The sequence below is a fragment of the Oxyura jamaicensis genome, chromosome 5 (assembly GCF_011077185.1).
Source record: "Oxyura jamaicensis isolate SHBP4307 breed ruddy duck chromosome 5, BPBGC_Ojam_1.0, whole genome shotgun sequence".
Classification (NCBI taxonomy): Eukaryota; Metazoa; Chordata; class Aves; order Anseriformes; family Anatidae; genus Oxyura; species Oxyura jamaicensis.
In genome coordinates this window covers 8032503-8058123 of record NC_048897.1, presented here as the reverse complement: position 1 = coordinate 8058123, position 25621 = coordinate 8032503, and the positions used below count along the sequence as shown (strand labels likewise).

Genomic DNA, 25621 nt, shown 5'->3' with positions numbered 1-25621 from the left:
GGGGCTCATTTCAGTACATCCATGGCCTTTTGGCATTGCTTTGGAACTGTGAAGCACATGTGAGGTAGGAATAATGTAAATTTCCGGCTACATTCACATTTCATTATGTATGAATGACATGTTATAAAATGATTTGAGGTTTTCAGAAAATCTATTTGCTTCCATGGGATAAAAAATATTTTTTTTTGTACAAGTATTTGGTTGAGAAAGGATTCTGTCATTTAAAGCATTCCTTTCAAAATTAATTTGTGTTCTTCTCCTCACTCCTTACACTTTTTAATTTGCAAATTTATGTTTCATGACAGCTTATGTTTCATGACAGTTGTTGGACCAGTAAACAGAGAGGCTACTCATCACTTGAAGCTCAAATGCAGAAACTCAGAAAAATATTTTTTTTTCCCAGAATGCTTGGGCAGCTGCTATTTTTTGATAGTATTTTTGATAGTTGTAATTTCAAATTACTGCAGTTGGGTATTTTTTTTTTTTTTTGGCCAACACCAATGTAGCAGCAACCTGGGCAAATGGCATCTATTTATATAGTGGTTTTGAAAAGAGAATGGGGCAGTGTGTGTCTTGTCCCATACAAGAAGAGTGGCCACAGAAGGAGGAGAGCTGAAGAGGGTCAAGACATTACACCAGGGCTGATGGGGACTCTGGAGCACCACACTGTAACACAGCCACTCTGGGAAGGGTGAGATGAGTCCCATAGATCCTGTCAACCAAGGTAGCCCATGGAAAGAATGTCTTTGTTGGTGCTGACTCTATCCTACATAAAGCGGGTAGATCAAAACCTGGCTCGGTAGCCTTTTTGGTGGAGTGCTGAACTATGACCCCGGCAAAATCGCATAGGCCAATGACTGGAAGATATGACAAGGAGCAAAATCTAGGGAGACCTTGGAGCTACCCTGTTTGTTAGCCTGGAGATCCCCACTGCTGAAATGGTTTAGTAAGAATGTTATTTTTGGTGGCACTGACAGTTTTTGCAATCAGTATTTGAATCCACAGTGAATATGCTGCAGCTGGGGGATCTATTGTACATACTGTGAGAGCTCCTCTGTTCCTTTCCATCTACAACTCTCCAGCTCTTTCTCACACTGACTGAGGAAAGGGTTTACCTAGGGCCACTGCAAGGGCAAAGGGAGAGTAGTGAGAAGAATCAAGCTGCAAGTGTTTCTCTGTGTTAGATTTCTGCAGAGCTTAGGAAGTTTCCCTGTGTCATCATCTGTCTGTCTGTCTGTTCTCCACCCCCATCACCACAGTAGTTCATCCAAACTGCAACAGGAAAATTATGAAACACAAAAAGAAACTACCCCAAATCTCCATTCTCTAGCAGTTTTTGTGCAAGTGCAATCATAATCCAGAATTACAGCAACAAACCTTGTATGCTGTTGTAGTTTATCATTTAACTGAAGCAAATTGCCATTACTTTTTTACCAGGCCCGAGGGATGGTTTGCAAGACATTCTCATGCTTCATGGTGCCTTCAACTCAACATGAACACAGCTGCAAAGTTAGCTCCCAAACACATTGAATCATGAATTGATGATGATGTCAATGTGCTTTCAGGGGATTCAGCACTTCCCCCTCTTTTGTTCCAATGGGAACTGAGATAGGGGAGTGATAAATTCCCAGAAAACAGAAGGATTTAAAAAAGTTTTTGAGGTTCATAGTATAGTCTAAAAAACACTTATGTCAGGAACGAGTAGCCAGTCCAAGATAAAGTGATTAAAAGATGGGTGCATGGAGGCTAGGAAAAGGAGTTGCTGTAAATCAGCATTTTTGCTTCATGTTGTGGTGAGATGGCCTTCCTTTGTTTTAGCTTTCACCAAACCCATTCTCATTTATGACAAAGTTAAACGTTATTATATTTGATTTAAGCTTCTGTGATGATTATGGGTAAAGGAAAGACAGTTTATTTAGCTGCAGAATGGAATATAATCTACACCTTTGCTTGTGGACTAACTCTCTACTGCTGGAGGAGCAGACATTTAAACAGCAATTTGGAATCACCAAATACTAGCCATATATATCTAGCTGTTGTTATACTATAAATATAATTATTACTATTATTAGTATTAGGAATGGTTACTATTACTGGTTATTATTAGTCATAATTTTTACTGTGGTACCACTTAGGAATTCCCTTAGTAGACCAGAGTGCCATTGCAACATGCACTGTAACACTGTTACCATGACAATTTTTCTCTGTTTGCTGGTGTGTTTTGGCTAGAGAGCCAGCTGTTGACTAGCTGTGCTCCAAGTTGCTGAGCAATAAATCCCAAACCAAATTCATGACCAGATTTCTGCTCTAAGTCTCAATCTTGTGACTTGCCGCCTAGGCTGCTTTGCAATTCCACCTGACTTCAGCAAGTCACCCTGCAAAAATACCACCCTGACACTGAAGCAAGTGGCTCCCACGCCAGTTTTTTGAAAATATACCTTGCATACTCATTTGTACAGGTAAGCACAGGAGATTCTGTTGGGGAGAACAACGAAGAATGTATTTCTGAAAGACTATAGAAACAAGTGAGGATGAGAGTGACATTTTGCAATACAGGAGAGAGTTTTTAGAAGCACAATATATTAAGAGAATTGCATTTAACTAAGCAGGAGGAAACAAACTTTGTGAAAAGTCAGTGGTTTCTTACAGATGAGATTTCTCTGACACCTTCAGTCTTGAGAGGTCCACAAATCATTGGCCTGGCTTTTAGGTTGATGTTAAACATATTAACATTGTTAATCCTTCCAAGGTGGTCATTTGACTTTTTTCCTTCTTGTAGCAGCATGTGAAATTGGCCACTATGCACAAACAATGAATATCAATGCACAGTTCTCTTGCAAATGATGTTTCCCTTGACGTGTATTTTCATAGCGCCTCCTGCACAGGGACACATGTCATGCACTGAGCAAAAGAGGTACATGCAGAGATGTTTGGAGTCTGCAGTGCCCACAGAGACCCCAGGGACTCAGCCGTCCCAGGACTGCTGGGTGCTGCAGCCCTGCTGCCACCAGGACTGCAAGCCATTAGGACCTGAGGGCTGCTGGGTAGGCCATGGTATGTGAGCTAATGGTCCCAAACCATTACCTACCGAGTTGAAATCCTTATCACAAAAGCACTGTGGTTGTGATTTGCATCTCTCCAATGTGTGGGTTCAGTAGCTTCCATATGCCATTACCAGTAATCTCTCTCTGTAATCTTTCTAGCAGCTCTGTGTCACCAATATCCCTGCTATAGGTGTTATGTTTTCTGATGGTCCACTTAGCACATTCAGACGTCTTCCATGCTCACACCATTGTTTGATTATGTCTTTTAGGGTTAAGATCTGATCAGTATATGTACACCCTCTTCTGAAGTTAAACTGACTTTTCTTAAGCCTGCTATTCAGCTGTGCCTGCTTTCTTGTTCACAAGCACTCAAGCAAACGTCTTCTCAAACACCACAAACAGGCTAATGCCTCTTGAGTTTTATATACCCTCCTGTCACCTCCTTTTCTTTTTCTTCAGCTTGCTGTAATCACATCTGAATACCAGAGACAAGTCCTTCCGCAGCTTTGAAAAGCACTGGGAATACCTGACGCTGTCCCACAGGTAACACCTTCATTGTCAGCGTAGCCAGAAGGACGTGGCTCTTGGAAAGGATGGCTGTGCATCCCACGGAGGGCTGTATCCAAGCAGCCGTGACATCTGTGGGGCCACTGTACTCCCTTGATCCTTGTGCCTGTGCTTGGCACCTCAATTATTGACCTTTTAAATTTCCCAGCATTGATTATCAGTGATCTTTTCAACGCTGCTTGGTTTTCCACCTCTCCTATCTAGCTTCTCACCTGAAGTCCTTGGTTTTTCTTGTCTCCCTCTTCAGTAAGATAAACTTTGGAGGGATGAGTTTTTCTGGCAGGTTACTGACTCTGCTTGTATGGAGGTGTGGGCTGTGTGAGTTTTTGACCTACTCCAAAGCACAGCTGCAACACAGATTTGTGCCTGAGCAGATCTAGTTAGAAGTACTGATGAATTAAAAGCAGATCTGGAACCTGGTACTGGGTTCTAATTAAATGCACACTCAGCTTTTGTTCAGGTTAATCACAAAATTAATCTGTCCATTACTCTTCATGCTAAACTCTGTCCATGCTAAGGGGACTTTGTCCTTGATCAGGGTTTATCTGATTAAACACTGATAAAGCTGTATCATGATACAAGTAGGCAAAATGCTGCAATTAAAAGAAGATGAGCATTCAGACTTACCTGTTGTGACTGAATGGGAATAGCAAGCCTTTGTTTCCTCCTTCCGGCTCGCTCAGCTTTAGTCCATCTCTGGCAAAAGTCTCTCAGTCTTACAGGTGTAGTAGCCAATCTCCAGGGAGAAGTTGAGATTAAATTAGGTACTCTTGAAGGAAATCTCCAGCCACTTCTTGCCAAATATAACGGTGTTACAGGTACTACAAAAAGATAATGAGAAAAATACATGTTGCTTTATTAATTCTCATACATTACACATTTATGAAGTAGTACTAGTTATGCTAAAAGCAAAACCCATTATAAATTAGAAAATTCAGAAGTCACACCAATCAAAAAACAGTCACAATAGCATTCATGCTTTGGCATTTTAGTGAACAGATCTGTATTTATAACAATGTTTTAAATAATAATAAAAAAATCACTAATCACTGATACCATGTTTAATAAAAATATCTCATGATCATGAGGAAGATCTGTGACATTTTATTTCTGCTAGGAATAGGTATAACAATGAGGGCTTCCAGTTCAGATTCCAGAGAAACATCTTTCTTCCATTGCATTTTTCTCTTTTCCTTATGTGCCAACTCTTATAAAACAAGATACTACCGGATTTAATTCTAAAAATCTAGTATTACTGCCTTGTGGTGAACTGAATAGTACAGATTCCTGCTTGATAATACTGTCTCATGGGATTCCTGTGTGGTAACAGAATCTCCCGGGATTCCTGCCTGGTAACCATATCTCACTGGACTTTGGTAGTATTTCTCCCATTGGATAACCCCAGCCCCACCAAATAAGCAGTCATAAACCTCATTATTTTACATGACATTATTTCACTAAAGTCAGATCCTGCACTGATTGAATCTGTGTTCTTCCCACCTCTCCCCAGCTGATTTTCACTAAGTTAGAATCAAGGCTCCAAGAAAAAAGAATATTAAGGAGTACGTTATTTGTTTGACAGGAGTAACATTAAGAAATACTTTCAAAGCAGCAATAATAGGCACATTTAATGACTGGCTTATTTTCCTAGTATCATTCAACTTCTGCAGGACTTACACTTTGTCTTTAACAGTATGTGGACTAGAAAGCTTTATATTTTTCTGAAAGTGAGATGTTACAATTGATCTTCCTTATGCCTCATGCTCTGTAGTGTTACAAATCTGAGCAATTGTAGTCTAGCTAAAAATCTCTAATACTGTAGGCCAAATCAAAGAGTGATGGACCCTATGAAGAATTTTTCAGAAAGGTTTGTGCCCTGGGGTCAGGAAGCCCTGATAGGTACCAGTGCAGGGCTTTACAAGCACAGAGTGGCCTTAGCAGAGCTCTGAGCAGCTGAAGCTCTGGCTGAGCAAGAGAAGGAAATATGGAAAGACAGACACTACTAGGGCTTGAACCACCATGAGGGCATCTGCAGAATAAATGTTGGGGATGAAAAAGGTAAGCAGGCAGCACTTTCTGTTAATGCACTGTATATCCTGCCTCATGTTCAGACAAATAAATGCACATATGCCATTTTTTACTTTTCACAGCTGCCTTTCAGTCTGAATATAACACTCAAAACTCCAGAATCTTATGGATTTTTTGAGCCCAGGAGCTCTTGAATCCAGACCCTGCTTTGACACCAACTTTTCTCCACTCTTGGTCAAGTCATTAAACCTCAAAGCTGTCAGAGACACAAGTGTCTGTGTAATAATCCCTGACTACTTCATGTTATTTTTGAGAGGGTCAGTAAAGATTCTGAAGGTGAAAATATGACTGACATACTTTAAAGTAGGTCTGCCAAGAAACCCTAGAATTCCCAGACAGTTCAGCTGCCTGAAATACAACTGGAATTGGTAGGGACGTACACAGGTGAAAGGCATTCAGGAGCATCACTGGCTTTGCCTCTGGGTGGCACTTTGGTACCCGCTGTGATGACCAAAATGCCCATAATTTCTGACCATTTCTACAGTGGTGATTGAAATGGAGAATGGTTTCAGACTGGGATCTGTCTCTGCACTATTGCCTTTTAGGGTGCATCTTGCTTCTTGGGCAGTGAATTGAGAAAAATGTGTTTGAGACTTGTGGAAATATCTGCAGGCAGCCCAGACAACGAAAACAGGAAAAACAAAACACTTCTTACCAGGGGCTTCAGACAGCCTCTTAAGGGGGCACTCATGACTTTCTTGTGAGTCACTACCCCAAAATACTGTAAGTGCTATTCGTTCAGCGGGGCTTGCGCTGCAAGCTGGAAACAATCTAGGGAACTCTCATCTTCAGGTTGGTGGGGGCTGGCAGCATGCGTGCTCTCTCACTGGGAACGAGGGGCGAGACGAGAAAGAGCACGGCTTCGAAATTGCTCTCATGCATGCTGTGGAGAGTGGAGCTGAGGGTCCCTTCTGCAGCTCTCATGGGAGCATCAAGGATTTTTTTTTGTGCCTGGGGTGTGGCTATGGTAGGTAAAATTGATGCAAACTGGGAATACAAAGAAAAGGTGCAGAGGCTGGCAGAGAAGCATGAAAATTCCTGCCACTGACTGCTCAGTTGTCTGCCTGGAAGAGTCAGGGAGAAACTTTGGTGTATATCCCATTTATAGCCCAGAGGACCTTCTTAGGACCTGAAGCCCTATTGCTATAAAAATAGGTGAGAATCCATAAAAGCAGCAGCATCTCATATATAGCACAAATCTTCTCTTACAAGATAGGCAAGAAGCTAAATGCTGTAATTAGAAGTTCACCAAGTTATTTTTTGTATGTTGCAGCTAACGACACAGAACATGGACTCCTGATTGAATACCAAGGCAGTAAATCAATGGAGGGTCTTTGCTACTGTTCATGAAATGCTCCAGCTGTGCTCCAAAGGATTATAATGTCAACAGAACTCTTGATTTGAATCACAGCCTTGCCTTCACTCAGGGGCCATATATTAGTCTTGAAAAGCAGGCAGTGTTTCATTGCTCAAAGAAAAGAGAATTGCTGAGCTGAAAATAAAACGATGATGTAGGGGAGAAACACTGCAACACAGCCAAAGGAGACGTATGGCAAATTTAAGTGAAACCCTCTTGAAATTTGAACATTATTATTCCATGTTTGAAGAGTTCAGGATAAGTTTAATAAGTTTAATTTCATTCTTCCTGATACTTTCAGACAGTGCTGAGCCACCTGATTAAGTGCTTAATGTTGTGAATCCTCAGGGCTTCACCAAAGCCAGTAGAGCAATGCCAATTGACCTCAGACAAGGATCTGGTCCTAACATAGGGTATGATATGTACCAGCAGTCCCAAGAACCAAACATGTATCTTCTTAGAAATTTGTCCAGAGAACAAATATCTTTCTGCATGTAACTTGTGGTTATGTTTCTGCTTTCAAGCATGTACAAATAATGAAAAATAGGCTGTAGCCCACAGAGCTAAATTCCTGAAGGTGGTGTAAAAGGTGTAGTTTTGCCATAACAAAACACTTGAAGTTTCCCAGGAATCTTTTGACATTTAGCAGGTGTTCTCTTGCAATGATTGTAATAAATCTTAGTAACTAACATGCAACCAGAAAAAAAAAAAAAAAAAAAAAAAAGGCAAAAAAGCTGAAGACTCTCCTGATGATAACCTTGAAGCTGCTGACGAGGTCACAGTGGTAGTGTCAGTATAGTGTCAGTAGTGTCATACCGCAGTTTGCACATGTTCTTACTTTTTTTATTTCTATAGGAATCAGCTGCTGCCAAAGTACACATGATACAAACTAGAATCTTGATTATCCAAAGCTCAGTCATAGTCTCTGTTTCCTATAATACAGTTCTATCCCTGGTATTTATTGCTTACAGTGAAAAGTATCTCAGTTGTTCAAAACCGTAGTTACTCAGATTCAGTAACTGGACCCATTAAATCAATTTGCAATTAATATGGTGAATCCAAAACCATTTCCACTCTCATAATGGTACTGAAGAAATACAAAAGTTTGCATAAAATTATTCAAAAAGTGAAAAACTTCACTTTACTTTAAATACTTCTCTTGAAAAAGAGGAAGAGATATCACAGAGCTCCTGGAAATTTGTGTGGGTTTATATCTTTACAAGAGCAAGAAAACTGGCCATTACTCCTCTCTGAAATATATAATTAATTGAAAATCCTGCTTTTCGCAAGCACCAATTTGGAACAGCAGCTCAAGTAAAACAGGGTTGGAGAGTTGAGCCAAGTTCCTGAAATGCAATACCAGTTTCTATTGCACATACTCTTGCAAAGTCACGATTCCTGCTGAGGATGACATTAGCCTGTTTCCTGGCCTTGCATGCAGTTTATTTTGGTTCCCCACCACCATGTGTGAGGCGTGCACAGAGCTTTGCCAACTCCTGCTCCCTCTGCCGGCAGCACAATTGTGCCCAGGGCTCTTGCCCAAGGTGGCTGCCATGATGGCTTAGTGGTTGCCATCAGATGATCCAAGAGCCTTCCCACAAACACTGTGCATCTCCATGCGTTGTTGTCTTGCATAACATGAACTCGTCTTCTGATGGGGTGTTCAAGTGCAAATATACATGTCACCAAAGTTGAATACATGGTTGTAAAACGGTCGTAAAACTGTTAAAACATTTTACTGGCTTGCCATCACAGTCAATCCAAATGAAAAAAAGAATATGAGTTTGTTTTAAAATTAAGTGAAATTGAAGTACCACATCTGCAAGAAAATGTTGTCACTGGTGCATAAAAATGTGTTTTATGAGTCTCAGTGCTTTATACCTGGAAGTGTGTGCAGGAATTTTCTTTACTTTTCATCCATTTTCTCTAGTAATTTCATGGAGGCAGCAGCACCACAACATCAGCTCAGGGTGTAAAGGTACTGTTCTTAACCTTCTCTGCTTGTATTTCAGTCTGTCCGTGTTTCATGTCTGAGTCTGCTTTGTCAAGATAGCATAGAGAAGAGGCAAGAAGTGTCCTTCGGTCTTTCCACAACTTTTTGACCAAATGTTTCATTATTTTCTAAAAATATATTTCTTACTTTGTTTAGCTATACATGTTCTTTACATAGGCCATAACCTAGATTTGCTCCAAAACCTAGCAGGAAGGCATACTTTTGCCTACCATTCTAACTCACCTTTAAAATGGGAACCTTGTTCCAATATTCAAACGCAAGATTATTCTACACATGCCATTTATAAATTGAATTATTTAATAAGGGTTATTTTTTATAAGAATTCTTTGTTTTATGTATTTGTTTTTTTTTTTTTTCATCTCACTAGAGGCATGATGAAAAAATCATTTAAAATGTAGCAGATAGGAATTTTTCTGTTGAAAAGAAGTTACATGGAGTGATTGGCCTCTGCCATGAGACTGAACAATGTCACTGCAAAACCACAAATATTTTCATGTGGATCTATTATCAAAAAAGCTTTCTTAGTTTTTGTTCTTTGTAGAGATCCCAATGTTTATTAGAGTTCAAAACAGGAAGCAGCATTAAGTTTACATTTAAGTAATCTTACCTTGTACTGAGATATTGGTCAGAGTCCATCCTAATCCTTTAGAAAAAGGTATTAAAGGAAAGTTAGACTAGTCACCTTCCTCTTTTCCCAAGGAAGTATTTAGCCTGATCAGACTCCAGCTCTTTTTTGTCTTACCCCAGAATCTCTTTGCATAGTGACCAACCCAAAAGGCTACACAATCAAATGTAGACCCTGAGTTCAGACCCTGCTACCTTTCTCTCCAGCAGCTGAAGCCTTATATTTGCCCACAGATGAGGTCTCAGAAGTGTTTTTGTGGGTTTGTTGCAGTCCCTTGGAGATACACAACAAGCAGACATTAGCCTGGTCACATCCCTTATGAAGAACTAAAGAGTAAAGAGTTGACCCAGGTCAGAAACCATTGGACTGAGTTTTCTAAGAAGGGGAGAAAAATGGGATCATCCTGACCCATTTATATTAGGAAACAGTTTTTTTGTTTGTTTGTTTTTGTTTTGCTTTTTTTTTTTTTTTTGCCTTTTTAATTTTTTTTTTTTAAGGGAAAAGCTCAGTTCTGAAGAATCCTAGACCCCCTCTGGGAAGATCTGGGAACAGCTCAATTTCCTACGGCTATTTTTGAAATGCATCAACAGCAAAGCACTGGAGATGCAATGAGCTCATCATTCAGAACTGGGGAAAGAAATGGTTAATCTGATCCAGGGGGTTTTCTTTCCATATGCCCTACTGAATATGGCTAACAGATCCTCTGAGCAGACAGACTATGGGACACAAATAAACACAGTTTCTGCTGCTGTAGTTTTAGACCCATGTTGCCATGAAAAAATGTCTAAGGATTTAAGGATAATTTTCAGTTGGTTTCATGGTCTGAGCAACACATGCCTGGGAGACTCCATTGTCTGAGCAGTGTAAACCAAGCATATACTATCATACCATAACTATTCCATACCAAGTAATGTATGTCACCTAACTTCTAGTGCTACTGTCTCAGATCGTCTGCAGGCTTCTTTCAGACTACCTCATTTCTGGTGGCATAAAGTAATGTTTATGTGACTTCTAGTAGGAACGTAAAAGGAAGGTGGAGCCTTGTTCTACTGTCAATTTTGTGGGAGCTCAATTTAATGAAGCATCTAAAGATACTGATTTATGGTACTACTTTATGAGTAAGCCCATTTTCCCCTCCAAAATCTTCCTGGGGAACAATTTCAAAAGATAAAAATTAATTTAAGACAAATTAGTATCTTTTTTCTTTCTTTCATTTTTTTTTTTTTTTCTTGTAGCTAACACTTGTGTCAGGCACTTGGCTGAGCCATACCTTCCTAGTCTTTTGTTTTGTTTTTACAACTTTAGGAAGGTGCCAGCACATGGGGAGCTCTCTGCTCTGGTTCTCCAAGGGATGCATGATCCCAGCCGCATCAGGCCTTCAGGTGCTTCTGCCATAGTTGAGCACTATGGATGTAGAACTCTACAGTCAGTTCTCTGTTGAAAAGCTGGGCAGCCCACTCATCTCTCTGGTGACTGTTTTTTTTTTTTTAAAGTCTATCACAAAGTTTATTTGAAGTCATCCAGCACATCATAGTTACACTCTCCTCATTACACATGAAGAGATTTAACTGGCTCACAAACCTGAGTATCTGAACTTGAAATTGCATTAAATAGTTGAACTGTAAAAAGTGAATTTGGGGAGATGTCTCCCATAGCCACTCTGTTAATGTTTATTTCCTTCAAATTTGGCTTATCTCACTACCATCTGATCTACACAGGACACTGCAGGAGACTCATGCACAAGCAATCCTTTCCTTGGTTCTAAATCATCAATAGTTTCCTTCTTAATTCTTTTTTTTTTTTTTTTTTTTTTTTCCATTAGCATCAGCTTATCTCTAAATTCTACTCACAGATAAATCACTATTCTTCAAATACAAACAGTTCAGACTGCAATGAAGATCCTTCCTACAGCATTTAGGATTGTTACTGTAGGAAAACACAGCATTTTCTTTAATGTGTGAAGTGAAGACTCTGAACTTGTTTTTGTGGTCAGAAAGGGGATGCACCCTGGATTTCAGAAAGTCTACTGCTATGCATCGGTGGCATCTAAAGTATTGCAGAACTAAAACAGGATAGAGTTCTCTTTAACTTTCTAAATTTGGAGGTGGCTCGAGAATGCTAACAAAGGAGGAGAGTTACCATCAACTGTTCTTTAATTATAGATCTGCTTGTTCACCTTCCCAAATCCTTCAAACCTTCCGAAAGGAAACAGGAGACATTTGAACTTGAGCACTGCTGCAAACTTCAAAGGCACTGGTTAAGATAGCTTTAAAAAAAAGCAGTTCAACACATTTTCTCCCAATGTGTAAAACATTTCATCAGTAAAAATAAAAGAAAAAAAGAACAGAAATCTTTTTCAACAGAAGAGGAAGTAGATAAACAGAATTAATGAAACTACTGCCTTATCCAAGCTATTTGGCTCTGGTGTGTTTTTTAGTTCTTACAGAGGTACAGATTTCCCAAATTTTCACAGGGACTTAGCACACATTCTCTCTCTCTTTCTCCCACTTTTTTTTCAAATTCTTGCTGCTGAAATAAACCTTCCCAGCATTAGAGTTATGGGCAGTACTCTCATCTGAGGAACAGTACATCCAAAAACCAAAGCACCTTTTACTTACAAGAAATAACTATTTTATTCACATGGCCCCCAAACTGTTCATTGCATGCATTTACAGAAGACTCAAAGTACTGCAAAATCCCTCACTTCAAAAAAATGGCAATATGCCATTAGCATAGCAAAAGCTCAGAATCCATGTTCCTTTTTAAAAATGTCATTACTGGAACAAAGAAAAAAATAATGCTTCCATCCCTGGAGCTGTGGTGACATGCCAGGAGGACCAGAAGCAACCAAGGGGTGCTTTACATCATCTCACTTCCACTTTTTAAGCTCAAGAAGATGCAGTAGTATCTGTCCAGATCTAGTTTGGCAGAAGACACTCTTTGCAGTCTCCTGTATTTGACATGTTACCATTCCTCCACTCTCCGTGACCTCCCCACACAAGGAACAGAGTCTGATGAGACCCTTGGTGACCACAGCCATATTCTATGTTGTAGCACAGTCGGGTCGTGATCAGTTGCATCCTGGAGCCAGGAAAACAAAGTGTGGAGACAGATCCCACTTTACCCCAGACCACCACATCACCTTGGGCCACATGACAGAACTTGAAGCCCAAACTCCAGCATCAGATTTTTACCTGCAAAGTCTGAAGGGCTTGTTCTTCCTTCACTTGGAAATGCTATCAGATGTAACTTGTATTATGTACATGCTAAATGACTGTTACTATAAAGAATATTCTAACACGATAGATTTGAACCTGGAAGAGTTTATGCATTTCATCCCACTGTATGGTGTTTCACTTGTTTGTTTCTTTGATAGTGTATTTCACCAGTAAAAGATTGTTTTTGTGTCCACTAGAAAGATACTATATTTCTTACCAATAAAAATAGCTTGCAATCCCAAAGGAGAAGAGCTGTTGGTAAGGTCCTTTTGTCCACAGATTATAGTTTTGATAAGATAGATCACAGCAGTTCTTATCAAGATCTGTTTGGTGGAGTGGCACACTGATCTCCTTGCAAATGTTTGTCTCTTAGAAAACAATTCTGCAGGCAAACAGTACGTAAATGGTTGTCTTAATTGAAAGTCTCTTTTTACAAGGCCTTCAGAATATTACAGGTAATTAAAATTGAAACATTTAATTCCGGGAGTATAAAAATATATAGAAAATCCTTTGCTTTGGGCACACACCTGTAACTGTATTTTCTGTATGTATATTACATTCGGTATTTTCATGATTGCTAAACTTTGAAATGTTTGGCTTTGTTTTAATGTGTTTTCAGAGCGGTACATTGTAAACCATTCTCTTCCAGTACAATCCTTGAGTTTTTGAGGCTAGAGAAAGGATTTCTCACTTTTAATACCATTGATTATACATTTTTCAGAGAAGAATTACATATAAATATACAATACATATACATATAAATATGAAGAATCTTATTATTTATATAAAATAAAAACAAGTACTAAGATTCATTTTTTTTCATCACCATCATTAACAGCTTTATTTTCTGAGGTTATTGTCTGAGGGGGAGATTCTGGACTTCAGTGCAAAACTGTGGATGGGTGCACAGGGCAAAGGTTTTAGCTGTAACTCAAAGAGGCTTTTCAAGGACATTGTTTTGTGATGTCTCATATTGCCCTGACTGGCTACAATTTTAAATATATTCACTTGATTGTTCCTCTGAGCTCATATTTACTGATGAGACTGTGAATCAAACAGCTGATGACTAATATCAGTGTATTATAACAGCTTCACTTTCTAGATATTTTTTTCAGCCTGTACTGTTCTGGATGGGAGTAAACCTTCTGAAAGCTGGGGGAGTAACTCAGTTCAGACAAATATAAGAGAGAGTTAAGCCTTGTCAGCCAAACAGTTGAACTAATACCAGGTCCCTTTCCAAAACCAGGTCCATGCAACCACCCAAATCAAAGGCATGTGTGGTCAAAAGTATTTCTTTGCTTATTGTTTTGCAGAGGGTTGTGCAATGGTAAAGAAGGCAGGAAAAAAAAATCAGGAAGTAAAGCTGGAAACTCAAGAATTCACAAAAAGGATTGCAGCAAACAGGGAAGGCTTGGGCCTAGGTACTGCCATTAAAAAATCTCACCAAAAAATCTTCTCCAGAATTATTTCATGCTTGTGGTGACTGAGGAAAACAAAGTTTATATGTTCTATGTAAATAAATAAGGTTATCTTGGAAACATCACCAGTCTCACTTCTGAATATTCCATGCTGGGGGGTATAAGTGTGAAGCAGATTCCAAATAAATACGGGGTGCACCGCTATTTCTTGGTGAAAGATTGCGGAAACAGGTACCAGACCTATAGCAAGTGGTGAAACAAAGAATCTCAGGATGACAGAGAAATGACACTCAATGAGAGAGGAAATCCACTCTGAGAAAGTGGAGAAAAATGGGAAATAATTCATGCCTTGTAACTTAGTTATTCAACATGGGGTAGCAATTTATGTTTCATAAACAACCACTGCTTTTTATGAACAGAAGACCGCAAAAGTACTAACATAATCACCAAAGACCAGAATATTTGTCATGAAGTTTTGAACAGTTTGAGAGCTAAGATGGGCTGAATAAAGGATTAAACAGATTAGAAACACTGTTTCAGCTATAAATCAAAAAGTCGCGGATCTGTCTGGAAGGGCAACTGCATCAAGCACTCATCCAATTTCTTCCCTCTTAGTTTCCTTCAGCGTGGAGTTACCACATTGCCCAAGCTCAGACAGCACCATACACCTCAGCTGGAGAAACTCCAAATGTTGTCAGCTTTGCTACAGAACTCGAATCATTTATTAGAACAGTGCAGAGGAGAATGGGCAAGTGTATGGAAACTCTGCTAAGTTATCCTATCAGATTCTGGTCCAAAGAAATAAAATGAGTTATAGGATACAGCTGGGATAATTATTGTGAATAGGATTTCAGCCTGTCTGCATCTAAGAACTGTGGAATTAAAGGCTACTAAAGGAATATTAAGTGATGAATGCCTGCAATGAAAACTATTTCAACAAGAACATCCTCTTTACTTTGCACAGATTTTCCACTGGCTCCTGATTTAGAGGACATTGTGCTGCCTGACTAGTCCTGTACAGATCCCATTTCCATTTTCAGTTATTTTGTAAGAGCAAAATAAATTTGGGAACATGGTTCACCATTAACTGTATCCTATTTAAAACCTATTCTGTGTGCACCACTTTATGTTACTTCAATGTACATAGTTTCAGTGTCTTTTTGCATGTCATTGGTAAGCAGATTTTTTTTTTTTTTTTTAAAAAAACATTTGATTTTCTTATACAAACACAATTTCTTCCTTTGTTGGAATATTACAAAAAAAAAGATACAAAGGTGGAAGTAAAATTGGGTATACTTTTTGGTATAAAGACACCTCTAGGTGTCCATATTTATAGGTATGTAAGCAGTGCTAAACCTATGACCGCTAGGCTTAATAAAGTCATTTTATGTATTCATTTTAATTCTCTCTTTCACAAAATTCTCCCCTTGGTGATGAAAGATTTCGCTGATGGGTATTAAAATATCATATTGTTATTCAGCAGATAGCCTATAAGAAGACCTTCCTGTCATTATGGCTTCAAATGGGATTTGTACCTCTCTGTTTCCATGTAACGTCATATTTAACTTACAGATCTTTTGTTAAATTCTGGTTGAATGCTTATTTCAGCACAGTTTGTCTTTTCTCCAGCTGTGCTGTATCAAAGGCAAATTCTAGGAAGCAAAGAGAACAGGGGCAAATCTCATTGAAATTATTAGTATTTGTGTTTGTCAAGTGCATCTAAATCTTTCTATTGTTCTATCATCACTGGTATGTGCAAAGTCAATATTAAAGTGTAACCCTTTGCAAAAAATTGAACTTGTAATGTGGACTCCTGTCAGCTTTCATTTCCAGAACAAGAGTATGAAAATGTATAGAAACAGATTTTTGTGGAATGAACCAAAACTCAAGATCATTAATCTCAGTTTAGAGTTACAATTTTCTGTTTGAGACTACTTCAAGAAAATAATAGGCATTTAAAAAGAAAGGAAAAGCAGAACTCAGCAGCCACCTTAAACTGGTGAGTCACTACAGATTTGTGTGTTCAATGTGACTGTTTTTTTTTTTTTTTTTTTTTTTTCCCAAATAGTTAAAATGTATTTACATATTTCACCTAGAACTAGAAATTCCAGTGGAAAACTCAGCTAAAGAAAAGTACTTGATAAATATTCTCATCCTCAGTGCCAATTTTTTCTATATCACAAGTTCAGTCAATACCACAAACTCAGCTTTCACATCATACTTGGGACTTATTTTAGGAGAAGAGTTATCAAATGGTAAATATGTATATTGCTAATGTTTGGCCAATGTAAATTCCACTTTACCAACATTCATTTATTTGAATGGTGAGATCAGGAGTCTTATTTTTTTTTTTAATTAAACAAAATCAAAAACAAAATTAATTCAAAACAAAATCAAAAATCTGCAGTAATGTGTAGGTCTGTTCAAAAGTTTAAAGTAGCTTACAATTGCAGGTTTCTTGAATGGTCATGGAAAACGAATAGTTGATACTAAATGATCATATAATAAAAATAAATATATGTTAGTTACAAAATAAACCAGTTTTCTGATTCCTGCGTTCCATACAAATAGGAATGTAGTCTTTTATAAGCAACTGCCAAAAGAGCCATGAAAGTGCTATGCTTTCTCTGTAGACACAGAATTGGTAAGTGTAAAATGTTCATATGATCTGGGAGGACAGAGTCTCAGAGATAGTACCCTACGGTGAGATAGAGTGAAAATACTAAGTTTTTTTTTTTTTTTTTTTTTTTTTTTTTTTTTTAAGAAAAGAAAAATGTGAAAGCCATCAACAGAATTATTATATCAAACTAAATTACATTTGAATGTGCCTTAGCTTATCTCACATCTTTTTTACCATGGATAATAATTCTAAAACAGCTAAAAGTAAGTGGTGTGACTTTCAGGTATATTATACAGTATATAAAGATTCCCATATTAATGTTTACCATACGATCACAGCTGTTAGTTTCTTTTAGTAGTAGTATTTTGAAGACTGTCATTCACTTCCAATCCCAACTCAAGTTCCCTCCACCCCATTAGCGTCCTCTCCTTCTTCGCTGGTTCTTACTGGGAGGCTTCAGGAGGCTCTCTCGATATCTCGTATTTGTGTGGAACAGTCGGACCATTTCATGGTCTTTGTTATCCAATACTCTGGGCAGAAAGAGAGAGGATTTCTGTGTCCTGCGAGTTTTAAAGCCCCTCCTGGGTCGTCCTTTCCCATTGATTGAGACATACCAGAGTCTCTCTGCACTGGCTTTGCGCTTCGTGCTGGCTCCGTTAGGTACAGTCCGGTACAGACGGGATGCGTAGGTGTTGTAACCAAGCTCATGGATCCTCTCCACAAACTCACACTCTGTGTTATAATTCTCCTGGAAAGCAAACATGGCAAAGATTAAGAGAGGCTATTCAGGCCATAGCTCTCTTTTACCCCAATCAGGTTGGACTAAAGTCATATGCAACACTCAGCTCAGTTTTAGGTGAAGTGCAGCAACACGTGATGAGAGAAGCTCAGAGAGGTGCTACCAAAGGTAGCTCTTCCTCCCTCAGAAGAGCTGGGTCTGAGCGGCAGTGCAGTGAGGAGCCCGCTGTCACCAGCAGAAGAGTACTCTGTGGGTCAGAAACAAACAGGCCGACAAAAAATTTGAAAACAAAAAACGGCATGTGAGTAGGAATTAATAGCTCTGCTTGTTGTTCAGCTGTAAATTTAATTTGTTTATGTTTACAGGCCTAAATATGCCTGTGAGCCAGGTGGAGGATTTATTTGCGGCCTACCAAACTTTGCCATTAAAAATGGAAAATCCTGTAGTTGAATATATAATGTGACACTTTAATCGGTATATTAGTAGCTAAATACACCTGTAGTCTGTTATAAACAGTTTATTGCAATGTTTTGAGCTGTAAAAAACACATTTATGAAACTTCTTTGCTCACTTCAGCACAACAAAATGAAATCAACTTGCCCACCTGTGTGTTCCTCCAAAATACCAGGCTGCTCCTTTATCACAAACTGTAAGGGAGAGTATGTACCCATCCTGAGAGCTCACATTTTACATGATCTATCAAAACTTTCCAACTTTCCTCATGTTCTCAACTGAGAGAACACAGTGTGTGAGAGCCTGGCATGAGGAACTCCTTCCTCCTCTCTGGGAGCAGTAGAAGCAGTACAAATAAAGGACATCTCACATTGTACATCTTTTTCTTAACTACAGAATTGTCTTTGCTCTATCTGTGAGATAAAGACATCAGTATCTAACATGTAAAGCACAGAGGCAGAAGGGAACTGCTATCATGGTCTTTATGGAGGTTTACCTTTAGAAATGCCTCTCTGGGGACTTGGAGAGGGCACGGGTGGCCAGGCTGGGGCCAGAAAAGCCATAGGCTCCATTAGCAACATGTCTTTAATGCTGTTCGCTCACCAGAAATGCTGATAGGCATTTAACAAGATTTTAAAAGACTCCACATGTCTCAGTTTCACGGCTGTAAAACGGAAGTGCCCTTCCTTGCGAGGACAAAATTTTGCACATGCTGTGGTGCTGGAGCCCATGCAACTACCATATGTAGGTAGATTTCTGGTGCTGTCTGCCTCAGATCTGGCTGTAGAGGATTTATCATGGAAGATAAACTTCAAGGATTATCACAACGTACTAAGGACACAAAAGAGTTCTGCAGACTCAACTCATTTTATTGACATGGGGAAATTGGTGAATCAAGGGATAACTGAGTTACTCCAGTACCATTTCATAAAATGCTCCCTGTATCATTATCCCCAAAGAAGTCAGAGTTATTTGAAACAGGGGGCTTGCACAGGTTCCTGTCACAGTAACACCCATGAAGTAGTCGACCATTTTTTCTAGGCAAGCAAAACCAGGAAGTTTCTCCTGAGCTTAGCCCTCACCCTTTACTTGTTCTGTGAAAAAAAGCTGGAATTCAATAGGTGTGCCTGAATTGTCCCTCCAGCTCTGAAACCGTCTGTCTCAAACTTGAGCTGGACACCCATATTTAATTACAATATTAACTAGAGGCTTATCAGTGGTAAGCCTTAGCGCTGGCACAGCATAGATAGTATGTCCCCATTCCACTTCAGCTGCACTTTCCTTTGCCGAAATTGTTTATTGCCTGGTGTTCTGTACCAGCAGAGAGCCTTAATCTTTACAAAGGGGCCCTTTAATTAGTGGGCATCATGAGACACATTCCAGAATCTGGTTCGCAAACACTATCAGGACAACACTCTTGAGAAGGAGGAGTAAAATACATTAGTACAGGGGAGGTGACTGAGTTGATTGTGTTACCTAAGTTGCATTCACAAGGAAAAATCCCATATATCTTGAGAATGCATTATGCCGCTCAAATCAACAGAATTACATAAAATGATTATTTGGAGGAAGAAGACTTCACATAGCCGTATTTTACCCTTTTCAAATCTGCCTTCCTACCACAGGATTCCTGGAGAAACTGCACAGTATGGTTGTTACACCGTGGCAGATCACAAGATTGCTGGGGATGTAATCAAAGATGCTGGAAGAAATTCAAGTAGGTAGGTAATACATATAGCGTACACACTGGTTAATAGGTCTTCGTATGTGCCTGAGTGTAAAGAAGTCTAAGCTAAAGTATTTTATCCACTAAGGGGAAATACTGTCTTGGCTGAGAGGGCAAGACTCCCACTAATAAAAGCAGAGCCCAAATATTACCTCAAAGATCGAGACAAAAGTTAAAGGAGTAGAATAAGGTGTTTATTTTCACCTTTATGTTCTTATATCTCCTCATAATTCCTTTCCTTGTTATAGCCCTGCCTTTTAGTCCCTGTGAATTCTTTCTCTGTCCAGCCAAATGCTCTGTGAGGAGAAACTCCTGTCGGTAGGTTGGTTTCCTGTAACAGAGATGCTCAATTGCTTCTGGATAATCTTCAACATTTATATCCCCTGCCAGTGTCCAAGACCCATAGTGAATATAAATATGAGAGCATTTTGAATAGAGATGTGTATACCTCTCTACAAAGGCCGGCTCCTGAGGTCTTTATCAGTGCACACAATTGCCCAGAAATTTGGCCACGTGAAATACCTTTGCTGAATACATCATTCTGCTTTTGGCTTACAGACAGTATGAAAGTAATATTATATCTTCTTTCTACTTTGTAAAGTACACTGATCAGGTTACCTCTAACAATTCCAGACAGAAATCTGTTATAACAAAATATATTTTTATATTTATATGTTATAAAAATGTTATAGGAAAAATGAAAAAGATTTAAATCTTTTCTCTATAAACATTCATTTAAAAGAAATCAGTGCTCCCCACTGGACCTGTTCTCACCACAGGAACTGACAGGCATATGCCAGAGGCTTAAATGAAACTTACCGACGCATAAAGTCTGCCCCTTTTGTTCATGGCCAGGTATCTGCCAGAGAACAGGCCCTTGATGGCAACGATCCCAACATCAACAGCTGTTATTTCAAGGATACCTAGAAACAGAAACGATTGTGAGATTTCTTGTTGTTCCCCATCATATGCAATTTTCTGAGATCTCTTTGAATGACTGCTTACCTGCAGAGTATGATTTCACAGCTATCACCTGCTCACATTACAATCATACTGCAACCGTATGAACAAAACAAGACTATCATTTGAAACAATGTAAAACAACAAGGATGTTGGAATTGTTTGAGATAATCTCAACAACAAATCCCTTAGATGTCTGATTGAGATTGAACTCTTTCAAAAATGAAAAAGATCTGACACTGAACTACAGGTTTGCTTAATCCTATATGTGTATAAGAAAGTTCAAATCCTCTTTAATGCTTAGGAACACAAGAGCTCTTGACTTATTGAAACCAGTCACAAAGCAGTCCATTGCAGGACAAAGCCCTTGCTGAGGTCTCCAGAGGGTAAAACAGAGCATTTCAGAGCCACGTATACAATCGTGAAAGGAACTTGCCAGTTAGGAGGTCAGCGTAGCGCTCCAGACATGGACAATATGACTGTCTGAGCCAAGTTAAAAGGCAGGAGATATTTCAGGCCATCAAAGACAGGGTCTCAAACACTAGAAGGGCATCACAGATACCCTTGGCACAATACCTGCCAAAATGTTTATGTCCAGCCAACCATGCCATCATGCTGACAGTGGCACAAGTGGCTCTGGGCTGTGCTGTAACTGCAGGGCTCACTGGCTCAAACTCTGCTCTCAGTCCATCAGCTGTGGCCTGATGCAGCTGGGTACCGGCGGTGAGCCTGGCACCCAAACCCACTGCTGCCTTTGGGCAATGCTAAAGCAGAGCCGGGCGCCTGTCCCACTTGCAGAGCTGCATTACTGGCCCAAGCACGTCTGTGAGAGTTGGGCTGGGTTGGGTACAGCTGTTTTGAATCAGCCACCGGTTCGCCGCTGAAGGATGTCTCCTCCGGGCTTTGATAGCGAGGGGGTTTTCCTCTAGGAAATAGTGGTTTTCCTTTATGGACTTCAGACAGATCCCGGAGGTCTCCCTGTCTCTGTGTGCCGTCACCAGCCGGGATTTACGCTTCCTGGGGCGGCGGGGCCGGGTGCAGGGGCTCCCGGGGCTCCCCCGGGGCAGCAGGGCGCTGAGCCCCGCTCTCCTCCCTCCCCAAAGCCCCCCCAGAAAGCCCCCTGTTCCCGACGGATCCCGTTTCAGCTCAATTACCACCGATCCCCGGCACATGTCGAAGGGGGCAGATGTGGTTCAGCCCGGGGGGAGCCCCTCGGGAGACAGGCAAGCCGGGGAAGGACGAGGGCAGCCTGCAGCTCGCGGAGGGGGGCAGCGGGGTTCAGCATCGGGCTCACGGACGTGGCTGGGGACCCCCGGCAGGATGCGGAGGGAGCACGGCTTGGGGGTTCCGCGGTGACCGAGCCCCTCCGCCGCAGCTGGGCTGCCGCCGGACAGAGGGAGGGAGGAGGAGAGGAAGAGGAGGAGGAGGAGGAGCGGGAGCAGCCCTGTCCCGCTGCGGGCCCGGCACCGGCATCGCCTCCGTCCCTGCCGCAATTGGTCCTGGCGGGCGGCCCCCTCCCCGCTCGGCCCTGTCCGGGGAAAGGTGCGCCCGGTACTCACTGAAGACGCTGTTCTTCTCCAGGGTGCCGTTGATCTTGCCGTTGGGGTGGACCTGCAGGTGGTACTTGGTGGCACAGAAGAGCTTCCTGCGCCTGGGCGCTCCCCCCAGGTGCTCGTAGACACCGCCGCGGCCCCCCGCATCCCGGCGCGGCCGGGGGTCGCCGGGGGAGGCTCCGGCCGGGCCCGGGGCGCACGGCTCCTGCCACAGGCTCAGGAGCAAGATCCAAATTACCAGCATTGTGTCATGATGGCCGCGGCGAGCAGTCTGCTGGGGCGACGGAGGCTTGGAGCGAGCGGCACCGGGGGTCCCATCAGGGACGTCTCGCTAGCGGCGCGCCGGGCTGCCGAAGCGCGCTCCGGTCCGAGTGGCGAAGCATCGGCGAGTTCCTATCGGCCTCGCTCCGGCCCTTTTATCTGTCTCAGATTTACTTAAATCAATAGACATCGGCAAACGCCACCGAGGAGTCCCAGCTGTTTGTATTAGATGGAGCTGCCGCGATCAGCCTTCTCCTTGGGTTTCCAGCTAGCCAGACGGCACGCATGAGAGACCGGGAGCAGGAGGAGGGGGGAGAGGGAGAGACCCACTGAAATTCGGCAGGAGACCGCGGGGAAAATAGCTGATCTGCAGAGCATAGAAATAAAAGCCGCTTCCTGCAACAATAGCCCGATCTGCGACCAATTGATACAAAGCAGAGGAGGCAAAAGGTATCGGGCTCGTGTGAACTCCCAGAGTGCAGCGTGGATAAAATTACACACACGCAGCATCTCTCCCCGGCGCGCCGCACGCACCCCCCCACGCTCACACCCCCGCCGGGGGGGGGTGGGAGGGGGCCTGCGGCCGCCACCCTCCGCCCCGCGCATCCCCCGCGGGGCTCCGCCGCCCCCTGCCCATCCCGGGATACCGGTGCCCGAAGCAGGCGGCCTCGGGAAAAGCGCACGTTAAACGCAGGAGCAGCGGAGAGGGGCTCAGCGCCAGGCTGCTCGGGGAACGGTGGGAGAGCGTTTTAGTGGGGTCAGGGACCCTCTGCCACCCCCCTCCGCTTTGCCCCCCGGTGTTGAAAGCAAGCAGTTATTACTAAATCGGTCAGTTCACGGCTACAAGTAACACCCGTTATTTAGGCAGGTCTTCGAGATACAGTCATTTCCAAATTAGCTTGGACAAAGTAGGGCCCGGCCGGAAAGCAAAAAGTGGTCGTATACATCCTCGGATGCATTTGCAAGAAGCTGGAGCTAATCCTTTTTCTTAACTTTGGTGCCTGGTAAGTCTCATTAGCTGTAGCAGATCTGCACTCGCTACCATGTAGCTTCACACAACTGCCTACGCTTTCATAATGTGATGGAGCTACCTATAAATAAATATAAAGGGAGGCAAAAGGTTCAACAACTCAGTGAATTACGCTGCCCCTGTGTGTTACTCAAAGGCAGCTCGTTAATTAGATTTGCATCTGAAACAGGCAGTAGGAGTTTGGGGAAACGTTTCAGAGATAATTAGTATTAATGTGCTCGAAGGGCACGCAAATACACCTTTGAAGTGAGTCACGACAGAATCCAAACGTTTGACCTTGATCGATATAAATTTTTTTCCCCAGTATCGGTGAACATGTAGAGGTCTATAAAGTATTTTTAAAGGGCATTCCTACGTAGAGCAAGAGGATTTTCTTACACGTTAAAAAAGGAATCTTTTACTAGTGGGAAAATAAGCGAAGGGATACGACCTTTCCTTAAAAGCAACTCAGGAGGACGAAAAGGTCTCGAAGCTACTCCCTATTTTAAGCTGTGCTTAATATTTAGTAGTTCTCCAAGGCTAAAAGGCTTTTCATTATACAGCCGTCTGGAATAAAAGGAAACACATAAAAAACCCACAAGCACCCCTCTCCGCCATTACCACCCCTTCCTCCCCCTTTTCTTCTCCACCAGTTAAGCCCTAGCCTCACAAGGCGAGTTTGATCTGGGGATGATAAATGTTTGTACAATTAATTCTTTATTGCTGTTTTTTCTGCAGTGCCACTTCCAGGCACTAATGCAGTTCCAGAACGTTCAGTAAAAGTAAACAGATAGGAATTAAAATAATTAAAGCACCGGGTCTGGTTAAAAACAAGTAAATAATAATTAAAAAACGGTACAGGGCAGGACCCTGCTCTCGCAGTGCATGCAGGGGGGATGCTCTTATGGGGGTCAAACCCGCCAGCACCCCCCCCGAAATGACCTGGGGTGGGGGGGGGGGCTGGGAAGGGGGGCATTTCGGCCCCCAGCTAGCCCGGGGCGCCCCGCGCATCGCCCCGTCCGTGCGCAGCTGACTTTTGACGGGTCGGGGTTTGCGGGGAGTTTTTCATCAGCTCTCGGAAAAAAAACAAGCCCGCAAGATCCTTCCCACCGCCCCCCCCGCCTCCCACCGCAATAGTAAACCAAAAAGACTAGTGGGTGGAAGAGTAACACGTTAATGACTTTTGCTCAAATTGCTTCCATCTTGATCACATTTTCATAATTAGCACCATCATCTACAAATCTTTCCGCCCTGGGCATCTAACACAGACGGGCTTCCCAAGCGATGTGTATTCTACTTATTAGGGAGGGGAACACTTATAGGTCTGTCATTAATGGTTCCCTTTCAAATGAAATGAATACGACCTCCACTGAAATATCAAAGGGCTGTAGCTACCTCGTTTCACTTGGTACAACACTGAATAGCGAGCAACCTTAAGTCGTTTTGCTCTAGTCAGACATCTATACAATAAAACATAAGCCCACTCTTGTATATTTTAAGTTGTCTGGTGACCATTTCTGAAAACAAAAAGGGTCCCTTTGATGTGGTCTAATTCTATCAGAGGGTGGGACGTCAGATGTGGTCTACCGATCCTTTCTGGAAATATTTTTAATTATGCCCCAAAGCTTCTTGTAGCCCCAAAGTAATAATCAGAGAGCAGTTTAAGTCTGTTACTTAGTGTGGAGGGGAGAATAGGCTCTAGACCCTATGTAACTAAATTAGAATTACTACCTATAATGATCTATTAATTCACTTGAAATGTGTAACTCTAAATGGAACATGCTAGGTATCTGTTATTCCTTATGCTTGATCCTGCTAACGGGACATTTCTAAGCCTTCTTATGGTTAAGCTATGAAGGCAGCATTTCCCCAGCAAGTCATAGGATAACAGTGAGCATTTGAGACAGATGTTTTTATTCTTACAGCGTGCCCCTACTCCAGAGCACGCAGGGCACTTATGTTCTTAGCT

At 41.6% G+C, this 25621-nt stretch overlaps 1 protein-coding gene across 2 annotated transcripts; it reads right to left on the bottom strand.

The window, feature by feature from the left end:
* Positions 1-16714: 16714 nt before the first annotated feature.
* FGF3 (fibroblast growth factor 3) lies at positions 16715-23761 on the bottom strand. 2 transcript variants are annotated; one of them, XM_035328478.1, is made up of 4 exons: positions 22389-23761; positions 20689-20792; positions 17566-17699; positions 17383-17481 (listed from the first exon to the last, which is right to left on the bottom strand). In XM_035328478.1, coding segments are annotated over exons 1-4 (477 nt in total). In that variant the 5' UTR covers positions 22627-23761; the 3' UTR covers positions 17383-17480. The 2 variants fall into 2 exon arrangements, with proteins under 2 accessions (XP_035184368.1, XP_035184369.1); XM_035328477.1 differs by having other exon boundaries at positions 16715-17699.
* Between the last annotated feature and the right edge of the window lie 1860 nt (positions 23762-25621).

Bases quoted from the DNA above. Each gene is read 5' to 3' on its own strand.
- FGF3 (XM_035328477.1), bottom strand. From the start codon at position 22,626: ATGCTGGTAATTTGGATCTTGCTCCTGAGCCTGTGGCAGGAGCCGTGC. The intron at 20,793-22,388 runs GTGAGTACCGGG...TTCTGTTTCTAG, and splicing joins GGAGAAGAACAGCGTCTTCA to GTATCCTTGAAATAACAGCT. The intron at 17,700-20,688 runs GTAAGTTTCATT...TTTGCTTTCCAG, and splicing joins GGGGCAGACTTTATGCGTCG to GAGAATTATAACACAGAGTG.